Source organism: Argentina silus, assembly GCF_951799395.1.
Source record: "Argentina silus genome assembly, chromosome: 20".
Lineage (NCBI taxonomy): Eukaryota > Metazoa > Chordata > Actinopteri > Argentiniformes > Argentinidae > Argentina > Argentina silus.
Window position 1 is genome coordinate 1511061 of NC_139674.1, and position 12663 is coordinate 1523723.

A 12663-nucleotide genomic window follows, 5' to 3' on the forward strand; every position below is an offset into this window, starting at 1 on the left:
AGCCTTTCTGTGTCAACACCCATGTCTCATCACAGTGTTAAACCTCTTAGCAATAACAGCCATGGAACTCTCTGATGATGTCACTGTGACATCATGTAGCATAACCATGACTACCCAGAAGAAAGTTCAAAACAATTTACTAATTTTTAGCCACCACATACCACATACATTTTTTCAAGAGATGGCGTCATTCCTACATGACATTCTGAGCCTCGACCGACCTGTCTTGTAGGACGTGGAACCAATCTTCAGATCTGAAGATTAGAAAGCATCCATGATAAAATAGATACTAATTTGTGAGATTCATGCGATGTTACAAAATCATGAAAACTCAATATACATTGTTAGTTACTGTTACTGTTTGAAGTCACTTTTGGAATAATTGATATGCACTGTTAAGTTTGCACAGCTACGGGTAAAGCACCTGTTTCGTTTCATGTGAAATGTGAGTGGCTCAGCTGACTGGCTCACCGAACAATCTATGCTAGTTTTCGTGTACATTTCCAAACTAAGTAATAGCTGCACCTTCAACTACCAAAGTCCTTTGCTAGTTTCGAAGCTCATGTAACTAAGACATTCGCTGGAGGAAAAACATGACAATAATTGACAGATGTATTATTTCAGTTACAAGTAGTCTCTACACATTGTATATGACAGCACAATTTAGTCGGGCTACTTTTGATCTATCCCATGACTGTTTGCAAGATACGAGACAGATCAGTACAGACGGAGTCCTGCTATCTGACCTGAGACAATGGTCTCACTCAATACTCTATCCCCACAGCAACCCTTGTATGATGTCATTTATGACATCAGACCAAGATGGCATGACATGCAAAGCATCCATATAAAAACAGCCTCAGTTCATTGCAAAGTGAACCTCTGTTTTGATATAACTGTTTAGTGCTTGTGGGGTTGTTGTGGTGCTGTGGGGGTTATGGAGACAGAGAAGTGGGTTACATCATATCTTTAGGAAGAGCCTCTTCAACATTGAGACCTCAGAGAGAGCAGGGCAGATGGCTCACAGTAACATTCATCATGCTTCAGTCACTGCGTGTGTGTGTGTGTCTGTCTCTATGTGCGCATGTGTGTGTATGTGTGTGTTTACTGTACAGTACTTCATGTGTCAGTACTTCATGTCTGTATGTGTGTCTGCATGCTTGTCTGTGTGTGTGTGTGTGTGTGTGTGTGTGTGTGTGTGTGTGTGCACTGTACTGTATGTGTCTGTGTGTGTACTGTACTGTATGTGTCTGTGCCTGTGCGTCTGTCTGTCTGAGACTGTACTGTATGTGTCTGTGTCTATGTCTACACATATTTGCATGCACATTCATGCAGAGCACAACCCTCAGACTGAAAGATATAAAAAGATAATATAATATATGCCATTTAGCTGACGCTTTTATCCAAGCTTTTATTATTAAGCATTGTTAGCGCCATGTTCTACCAACTGAGCCACAGAGGACCACAAGATGAAACATTAATAAGGGATTATGGGAAGGGGAGGGGAAAAGTTTTAAATGTTGCTCAGACTGCAGACGGAGAAGCCTGTCTTGATACTTCCAGCTCCTCTCTCCCATACTCTACTCTAGGACTCTGGGAAGATGAGTTTCTTTCGCACAATGACAAGCTACAAAGATCTAACAATTTGCATAAAGATCTAACATTAGCCTAGACCTAAATCCATCATTCCCAAGTGCTAAGTGAGCTAACTAGGTTAAGTAGACTAGCAGATCAGACTAGAGTATTGTATTTTTTAGCATGGTGGCAAGAGGATAAATTACCTGTGTTTGCAAAGGGACATTTTTGGCCTGATAAAGTATCCTAGTTGTGAGCTGACACTATAGTTTTAATTACTTCAGCCAGAGACAATGATTAATTAAGGAGTGAGAGGGAATTAATGAGGATAGAGAGCACCTCAATAAGGCTCTAAAACTTCACAGTGCTCCGAGGACGCAGGGCTAAATGTGTATGCAAACATACACAGGCACAGACAAAGGCACTGATCGGGCAGTGTAACACACGCGCGCGCGCGCACACTTTCAACTTTCAAAAAAGTATATTCAGATTTCACCACTGTTTAAGCCAATTGGACCTATCTTCTGAATCCAGACTTCAGGCTCATGTTTGGCAGTAGAGTCATTGAGATGTGAATGGATATAAAAGGATATATATGAGAGGTCAGCAGTCAAGCTGACAACAGAACATTACTCAGTACACAGCCACCTGTGTTGCCTCTCTTCTTTTCTGTCACACACTATAATTCTCTGCCATGCAAATGTATTCTCTCTCTCTCTCTTTCTCTCACTCACTCACTCACTCACTCACACACACACACACACACACACACACACACACACACACACACACACACACACACACACACACACACACACACACACACACACACACACACACACACACACACACACACACACTGTGCTGACACAATGAGGGGAAAGTTCATACAGCGGCCTCAAGCTCAATCGTCTAGTCACGATTGGATTGTTTGTATTTAAATAGTGAATGACAATCAGCAGTGACTGATAAAGCAGTTCAGGGCTTTACAAAATACAGGCCTGACCCAAGCTATGGTGGATTCACCAGGCCAGCTCAGTACAGCTCAGCTCAGCTCAGCTTGGCTCTTGGCATGCTCTTATAAACTCATGATTTTGTAATAACATACCCAAAACAATTTTCATTGATTCGCTGCGGTCTAAACTTTCAACCTTATCATCCCCAAAATCACGGTCCTCAGCGCTTTCCTTGACATTTCGAGCTGTGACAGAGAGAGAGAGAGAGAGAGAGAGAGAGACAGAGACAGAGACAGTGGTGGACAGGAGACGGGCAGCATGTCATGGGCCTGTCCGTTCCCATCAGTGGCATGACGGCCAGACGTGTCAGAGACAGGCGGAGCGTGACCAACGCCATGTCAGCGGCAAGCACTCCCAAGAGGAGCTGCTCTTTGACCACCACGCAGTCTCCACCACCCACACACAATACGGAAGCACAACACGCACGCACACACATGCACTGCAAACCCCCTCAGTTGGTTGGCAACAAACATCCTTATTTTTGTCTAAAACAGCATGCACTGTCTAGATATGTCTGTCGCAAATATGCCCCCTTAAATATGGGTTAAGAGTAACAGAGCTGCAGGATTCTCATGGAGGGAAACATACACTTTGCTTGCATTAGAAGGTTTATTCTCAAAAGCATTATAAATTACACGTACAAAGCACTTCACCATAACAATAATAATATCCTGAGAAGACCTCAACATTTCACATTGACAGAGAATTTGACAGAGTTTCACTGACAGAGAATTCCCATATTTGATTGACAGGAATTGTCTCTTTTAAGTTTAACACACACATAGAGAATGGTCCAATGTTATGACATCATAGACAAAGGGCCCTGTTCTAACACTTCTCCCTTCCTCCCATCCTCCCCAAGTCATCACTGATCACAACCCAACAGCACTAGGTCAGGGATTACCTCAGGGAGGACAGGAAGGAAGGCTGATTGTACTTGTACAGTGACATCATCTTGATACAGGCATGAGGTGAATGATTGTAGTACCTGCTGCAAAGGGAGGTGTTGACTCAGTAGTAAGAAAACATATTCTATATGTACTTATTATGAAAAGAATAGTATGCACAATTAAAAAAAGATTAGTACAAAAAGGTTCCATCGGTATGATTAGTGTCCAAAATGCCGAGAGACATCACCGTAGATTTCATCATAAGGCTGATCCAAATGCCTTAGACAATAACATGCTATTTTTCTGACTATAATGCCTTTGGTCAAGGTTCCAATTACACACTAGCCCTTTGGGGATCATTAATGCTTCCTTAATGTTCTTTCATGCGTATGAGGGGGCCAACATTGATAATTTGAGGCAGCCCTGATTAGTAAAAAGGAGTGCCGGCACCCTGTTGGCACAGTGCAGTTTGAACCCTGCTTTTGATTCCTGAATAATGAATTACAAGGTTATGCCCCAAAAACCCTTTCCATGTTCAGATTAAGGCTTTAGTTAGTCCACATACACAGGTTTAAACAGACAAAATACAATTTGCTGGTGAAGATAACAGAATGACATGGGGAAGGAATTCCACCATGATATTCAAACGGGATAGTCAGAAGGTTGACAAAGCAGTGCAAAAGAAGTGCACTTAGAAGCATAGAAACAATCCAGCCACCTCTAACAACATCACTATAGAGGTATAAATCATAAGGCTGGTGCATTTCATGAGTTCATCACCAATAGTACATCATACCTTAATTAAAAACAGTGTTGAAAATCTCCTGTTATTGCATGCAATAAAACCAACCCCAGTGCAGTAAGAATCAAATGCATTTTTGTTCAATGGTCCCTTAATACAACAATTACAGCATTGTAAATTGAATCATGATGATATTATCAGATTCCATTTGCATCATTATTGGATTTTTGGGACTTTTAAGGCATGCAGAGACGTAGCAATAGGAATGATGGATTATTCACAGGAAGTGTGTCTGATTTTAGACACACCCCTTTTTCTACTGTTTCCCATAACTCTTACATGTCTCAATAGTTCATGTGGTTTCCTCTTTGTGGTTCCTCTCCCTCATCTCAACTTAAAAAAACGGCAGAAAGGGGAGGAAGCCCCTGTAGACTATTGGGATGGAGCTTACAGGCATACGTCCCCTTTCTCATTCCACCTTCTTCAGGATGTAGAGGATTCCGATGTTATCGATGGTGACGAAGGTGGAGAAGTCAGGTGACACGTGGATCTTCTTCAGGTTAGAACCTGTGGGGTAGAAGGTCTGGAGGGCCTCCCCTTTCTCCACGTTCCACCACTGAGAGAGAGAGAGAGAGAGAGAGAGAGAGAGAACAGGGAGGGCGGACAGATGGAGGAAGGGGGGTAAAAGATAGTGGGAGAGAAAATGGAGAGAGAAAGAGAGTTAACTTACTTTCAGTCAATGTGGGCTAACAGAATCAGATACAGTTGGCAGAAGTTTAGAATTGGGCCGCTGGTGTGACGATGTCGCAGGAGTTCTGCGACGGCACCAGTGAGTTTTACTTTAGGTAATTCACCTCGGCAAAACAACCGCCAGGAGGCATTGTTGAACATAATGGATATGCTTACAGTGTGTTATAGTGTGTTTACAAACATTGCCGCCTGATGAATTATGTGAAGAGTAGCTTATGAGTTGTTTCAATTTGGAAAATAAGTCATTATTGTCCGGTCGATGAAATTCAAAATGATGTCTTTGGATAAACCTTAATTTAGAACAAATAATGTCTTCATTGAAACTTCATAAAATGATGTCAGACATGGAACATGTGTGTCCACGAAATTGCATATTATTAACTGATAGTGAAATAATGTTTCTCAGTTGATTCCACACATTTTAGCAGTAGGCTACATGGACACAGTGCACTCACAAAGCAAAGAGTGCAGTTCGGCTGATGTACTGCACAGTGGGAGGCTTTATGCATTGTGCCACGGTCCCTGCGCTCCTCCTTTCTCCTCTACATATTTCGGAGAAAATACATCGGACGGACCCTGTAGCCCTGTATTGATGATTTGCATTTGTATTAATTTGCTTTTGAGAGCCTCAGGTATTCAGTAGCCACTGCAAGTCCAAAAGGCTGTTTGTATTTGCGGCAATATGGAATTAGAAACTGCTATCGTAAAATGTCTGTTCCGGTCGGAAATTAAATACACAAATCTGCTGTGAAAGACATTGAAGAGACATGGCCAAATTAGTTGTCAATAATGGTTGTCATTTTTACCAACACGGCCTCTCAATAGTGTCCTATTCAACTAAAAATATCCAACTCTCGCTAGAGAGGATGGAGAGAGGGCGTGGCGGATGGTTAGAGCCACCTAAAATCCAGTATAACTGGAGTGAGATGTGTTTTTATAATTGCATTATTGTTGAAACTACAAGTTTCTGAGCCAGCCAGGAGTTGAACATTTATTCTTAGGATATACTGTATGGTTGATAGGGGAGGGTAATCATTTTCTTGATGGTTCCAGAATGCTCTCCCCCTTCAAACGATCCCTAAAAAAGCACTATACAAAATAAATGCATTATTATTATTATTATTATTATTATTATTATTATTACATTGTGTGAATGAGAGAAGGCTGCCCTTGCTGAAAGTGTGGACGTTCGCACCCTATCATGACGGTTTTAATGATAACAACTGTAGACTACTTTTCCATCCAGTCTCAATCCCACTGAAACCCAACATCCTAACTTCAATCCTGTAATCATTCTGTTACATTATTAAAGCTGACTCGAGCTTATTCATATCAGACTGTTAAAACATTTCCCCGTTTCTCTGTGCTGTGAGAGAATTTGTGATGATGGTATGAGAGGTGATAGGAGTTGGTCCCATTGCTTGGTCCTCGTTAAAATCACCTGATATTTAAACCGTTTCCACTCTTCATCTCTGCAATTCATTAGCTGCTATTATAAAGTTGATATTGCCAAGCTATCTAATAATGCAAGCTGATAAGGCAAACCATTCTCTTTTCAAACATCCTTCACAGCTCTTGTCACCACCTTGTGGTGGTTTCCAGCAGCACTTCACAATGACACAGGAATACCCTGCTGCAATGTCGGTGTGCTCATATTAAACCCCTGCCAACTGGAGATGATTGGATGTCTAAATCTTTCCCTGACCGGTAATCTTAGCCTCAATGACTGCTTCAATCAATACTAGTGCTTTGAAACAGATTAAACTTGTGTTCACATCACGTGTGGCTCTGAATCCACAAATCAAAGGAATTCATAAATACATAAGTTTATTGGTCCCCTGAGAGGGAAATTGAGTTGTCCTCCTAAAAAAGTGCGACCAAGACAAGACAGTATTTTTGGGGGTGTCTGATAAACACATCAGTTATGCAGTTTGGTCTTCTCTGACATGCACACACGCACGCACGCACGCACGCACGCACGCACGCACGCACGCACGCACGCACGCACGCACGCACACACACCTCTTTAGGCTGCTTTACTAACCGATTCCGTTTAATCTTCACCGCTAAAGCTGACATTTTCCACTGAAGCTCCATCTCTCCGGGATGAATCATCAAAGGAGCATAAAGTCAATAATTTATAGAGCGTGTGTGTGTGTGTGTGTGTGTGTCTCTGGGTGAGTGTACGAGTGGTGCCTCAAACTGAAACATAATATCATTTTGGGGTTATCAACACAGCACTTGACCAACTATAAACACTCCACTTCACCAGTACAAATAACTGCATAATGTTGTATAATGTAGTAAAAGTGTAATGCAGTCTAATGTAGTGGAAGTATAGTGTTGTATGATGCGTCATCAGGCTGCTTTCTATGGCCCAGCTGCTACTGTGGGTCTAGTTAAAAAGTCTTACGAGTCTGTGGAGTAGCGACAGATGCCTTATACCACCATGCCAGAGTACACACACGTACACACGTACACACGTACACACACACACACACACACACTGATTAATCATACAAAGCCTTCAACAGCACTGAACAGGCCTCATTAGCATATCCCTGCCCTTGCAGTCCCCATCTAGAGTTAGCTAGAGTGTGTGTGTGTGTGTGTGTGTGTGTGTGTGTGTGTGTGTGTGTGTCACTGCCTGTCTGGTCATGCTGTGTAATGGCTCTGTATGTACAGACATCTGTAGGGGTGTTGGCCACGGTCTGTGAACCCACCAGTAGACCATAACTCCATTGTGAATACGAATATTACTTCCTCCCTACCTCCGCACACACACACATACATACATACATACACACACACACACACACACACACAAATCACTGACTTCAGTGTGCAGCGTGTGGAACAGCCTGCTGTGTGCGGCGCTCAGTCGATAGGGCCTCAATGATTCAACATACCTTTGCCTTGTGTCCTACTCTGTCTTTGAGGAAAAGCAAGGAAAACAACAGGGTCTATAGATATTACATGTAAAACCAGACTGGACATATGGCTGCAGATGTGTGTTTTGGCTTAAAGTAACAGTTTACTCCCAAATCAAAGTTTTGCCAGACCTCAAAATCAGTCTAATGTTGAGTTCACACTCTACACCATATGTTGTTTAGAAGGTCTCCGTAGCAACAAGCCTGAATTCCATATGAATGAAACAGATAGGCATCATCTTATTGTGTCATTGGATTTGATGCCCATCTTTCCCATTAGATTAGGGCAATTTCATTAAGTATTTTGTCTATGGAGGAGGGAGGGAGTGACGCACAACCATGTTGCATAACTCTGAAGCCCTCTGATGACAAGATGGAACCCATCTTAGACCTCTACCCCATCCTCAACCTCACCACTACATCTTGCTCCCCCCCTCCGTCTCTCCTTTTACCTTCACACCTCCCTCCTCCACTCTCTCTCTCACTACCTCTATCTGCCTATAAATATTTGGGAATAAAGAGACCGTAAGAATGTAGAACAATGTCTCACACACTTTACCAGGTGAGGGAGGTAGAAATCGGAAGACGGGCTAATTGTAATGCATGGAACGGAATGGTATCAATCATACTATTCCTCATTCCATTCCATGCATTACAATGAGCTCGGGTTTGATACCATTCCTCATTCTGTTCTGTGCATTTCTAATGAGCCTCGTCCTCTGATTTCTACCTCCACTGCACTGTACCAATACTATAGACATACTGTACTGCTACAGGTACATGCACACAAAAATGTACGTGTACACACACACACACACACACACACACACACACACACACACACACACACACACACACACACACACGTGTATACCTCCCAATATCCTTCAAACTCATTGTCCTTCCATATTTATTTACTGTAAGGTCCAACAGCTTACGCCAGATCCTCTGACCACTGGCTTCAAACAGACAGCATAGTCACACCGTCACAATGACAGGGAATTATAGGCTGTGACAGAAAAGAAGCGAAACCATTTGATACTCTCTCTCTTTCTTCACACAAAGAACACACAGCTGGGCTGAGAGAGGCAGCACAGGTGGCTGTGTACTGACTGAGGTACTGTTGTCAGCTTGACTGCTAATCCCTTATACAGTGGCCTACATAAGTACTGGAAAGAGGAAGCATTTTGTCTTCTTTTAGCTCTATATGCCACCAGTTTGTTGAAATCAAATAATCAAATGGAGATTCTCAGCTTTAATTCAATGATTTTTCTTTTTTCACATTGGGTTCACCATTCAAAAAGTAGTTTTGAAACATAATCCGCATCATTTCAGGGCTCCAAAAGTATTGGAAAAAAATCATAGAATGTCCAAATAAAGTACTCATGTTTAGTATTTGGTCGACAATCCTTTGCATGCAATAATAATAATGCATTACATAAGTCTGCGACCCATTGACCCCACAAGCCGCTAGGTATCTTCTCTGGTGATGCTCTGCTAGGCCTGTACTGCAGCCATTTTCAGTTGTTGTTTGTTAGGTATTTTTGCCTAAAATCCTATCAGCAGGAAATTAAATGCACGTTCAATTGGATTTAAATCAACTTTCCACTTTTTGGCCCTGAAAAAATCCCTAGTTGCTATGGCAGTGGGTTTGGGGTCATTGTGAATGATTTTGGAGGCATTTGCTTGTACTCAAGGAGACAATATATTCCTGTACACTTCAGAATACATTCTGCTGCTGCTGTCAATAGTAACATCATCAATTAACACAAGTTACTCAGTTCTTGTGGCAGCCATATACAGTAAGGTCCATATATATTTGGACTCTGACACAATTTTAGTTATTTTAGCTCAAAACATATTCAAGTTACATATAGTTATATAATGAATATGGGCTGAAAGTGCAGACTCTCAGCTTTAATTTGAGGGTATTCACATCCAAATTGGAGGAAGGGTTTAGGAATTACAGCTTTTATATGTAGCTCCCTCTTTTTAAAGGGACCAAAAGTAATTGGACAATTGACTCAAAAGCTGTTTCATGGACATGTGTGGGCTATTCCTTCGTTATTTCTTTGTCAATTATGCAATTGGACAGCGCTTCACAGTACAGATGGACAATGACCCAAAACATACTGCGAAAGCAACTTAGGAGTTTTTTAAGGCAAAGAAGTGGCATATTCTGCAATAGCCAAGTCAATCACCTGATCTTAACCCGATCAAGCATGCATTTCACTTGCTGACAAAACTAAAGGCAGAAAGACCCATGAACAAACAACAACTGAAGACAGCTGCAGTAAAGGCCTGGCAAAGCATCACAAAGGAGGAAACCCAGCATTTGGTGATGTCCATGGGTTCCAGACTTCAGGCAGTCACTGCCTGCAAAGGATTCTTGACAAAGTATTAAAAATGACAATTCTATTTATGATTATGTTAATTTGTCCAATTACATTTGAGCCGCTGAAAATTGGGGACTGTGTATAAAAATGGTTGCAATTCCTAAATGTTTCATACGATATTTTTGTTCAACCCCTTGAATTAAAGCTGAAAGCCTGCCCTTCAATTGCATCTCGATTGTTTCATTTCAAATCCATTGTGGTGGCGTACAGAGCCAAAATTATGAAAGTTGTGTCACTGTCCAAATATTTCTGGACCTAACTGTACTCCAAAACCATAGCACCCCCTCCACCATGTTTCACAAATGAGGTAGTATGCTGTAAATCTTGGGCAGATCCTCCAGTGCTTAACTCACTAGTGCTTTCTTTCTTTTTGTAATGATGTTACAAATTGTTGAATTCTAAGTAAGTCTCAGGTTTTGGCTATGTTTCTGATAGATTTTTCTGATATTTCAGCCTCATAATGGCTTCCTTGAGTTTCATTGACATCTCTTTGGTCCTCATGTTGACAGACGCCAATAGCAAACAAACGCAACGCCCAGAATCAAAACTAGAGTAACATTGACAGCTCTCTTAGGCCTGCACAAATGATTTGAAGGAACACACCTGACTAACCGGAAACCTCGATGTATAAAAAGCGTTGTAATTTCTAAATGATGAAACCAATATGTACACAAATACCATCAAATAAAAGCTGGGAATCTTTAACCTCATAGATTATTTTTTTCCAAACCTCTGGAGTGTAGAGCCAAAAGAAGAAAAAAAATCATTACTGTCCCGTTCCTTATGCAGGGCACTGTATATCCTTTTGTGTCCATTCACATCTCACTGAGGGGCATCTGAGAGAGAGAGGGCGAATGAGAGACACAGACCAAAGAGGGCAAGATAGATAGAAAAAGCGATGGATTCAAAAGAGGCAAGAGAGATAGAGTCAAAACAACCTCCACAACTCAAACCCCCCATAAAGAGGATTATCAGTTGAGTTGTGAGGCCAAGGGAGAAAGGGAACAAGGGAATGAGAGAAAAAAAGAGAAAAATCAGTGTGGAGGACTGAATAGCCAGGTGGTCTGGGCTCTGATTAATGCTACATGGGGACTGAGTGTAAAGCTTTGTCTGCTCAGGGCAGACACAGAACTAGCCAAGGGGACAAAAGGCCCCTGAAATACTATACCCTGCTATGTGATTTAGAAAGAGAGCAGGAGAGAGAGATAGAGAGAGAGAAGGATGTAGAGGTCTCTCCATAGAAAAGGTCTGCTGGAGAAAGCGCTGCAGTAAGAGATATGATGGTATGTGTGTGTGTGTGTGTGTGTGTGTGTGTGTGTGTGTGTGTGAGAGAGAGCATCCATATCCTCCATTGAGCAGCTGGCTGATGTGCTTATACAGATAGATCCCAATAGATTGTAAATTCCCGCGGACAACTGTACGTGATGCTGCAGTGCTACTCAATTAGCCAGAAGGCTCCGGAAAGCTCCGCAGAGCCTGAATACACCTAAGATTATTTAAAACTCCTCCTTGCGCACCAAGTTGTACTTCTGTTTGCATCCACCAGAAGGTGCATGGATTGAAGCTTTTACAGTACAACATTAAATCAGGCATGGAGCTTTTCAGGGTCTTTTTGACTACGTATGAGACTACGAGACAAGGAGCAGAATTTCTGTGTTCATAGACCTGTTTTCTGCTATTTTTCAGAGAAAACTTAGGCTGGTGTAATAACAACAATCAGAAGGTACTAAAGGTATTTATTAGGATCTCTTGATCAAGGCAATAGTTTCCTTTTGTGAATTGATCGTGTACATACATTTTACTAGCCGTTTAAAGACATTCTTGCCGATATGCAACATTGGGCATTAAAGGGTTAATATGAAAATAACATTATTTAGTCATATGCGTATTATAAAAACGGTAAAAATTGATTAGGCTACATTTTTTTTAATTGAACTCAGCTGATGTCCTACAAAAAAAGCAAGACACTATTACACAATTACACACGTGCATTGAGTAAGTAACAGGCCTTTTGGATGTGGGTGTCATGAAAAAAAAACTCCACTGGTGAGCTCAGCAATCACAAACGGGCTGGTAGGCCATGGAAGACTTCTACTGTGGACTACACTGAAGAATGCTCACTATAATTAATAATACCCCCAAAACAACTGTCCCAAATATCAGGAACACTCTCCAGGAGGTAGGCGTGAATGTGTCAGAGACTACCATCCCCAGAATACGTCACCAGGTGAACTACAGAGGCTTCACTGCAAGGTGCAAACCACTAGTTTCCTTCAAAAAAGTTGATCAAGTTACAGTTTGTTAAAAAGTACCTAAAAACCCTGCAGAGGTCTGGAAAAAGGTCTTGTGGACAGAATAAATGAA

The 12663-nt window shown here is 41.7% G+C and overlaps 1 protein-coding gene across 4 annotated transcripts in view; it reads right to left on the reverse strand.

The window, feature by feature from the left end:
• Positions 1-3990: 3990 nt before the first annotated feature.
• apaf1 (apoptotic peptidase activating factor 1) overlaps positions 3991-12663 on the reverse strand; it is a 78508-nt gene continuing 69835 nt past the window's right edge. For all 4 annotated transcript variants that reach the window (XM_083692428.1, XM_083692429.1, XM_083692426.1 and 1 more), the window contains one exon: positions 3991-4839. In XM_083692428.1, coding sequence (XP_083548554.1) covers positions 4693-4839 — 147 coding nt within the window. In that variant the 3' untranslated portion in view covers positions 3991-4692. The remainder of the gene's footprint in view (positions 4840-12663) is intronic.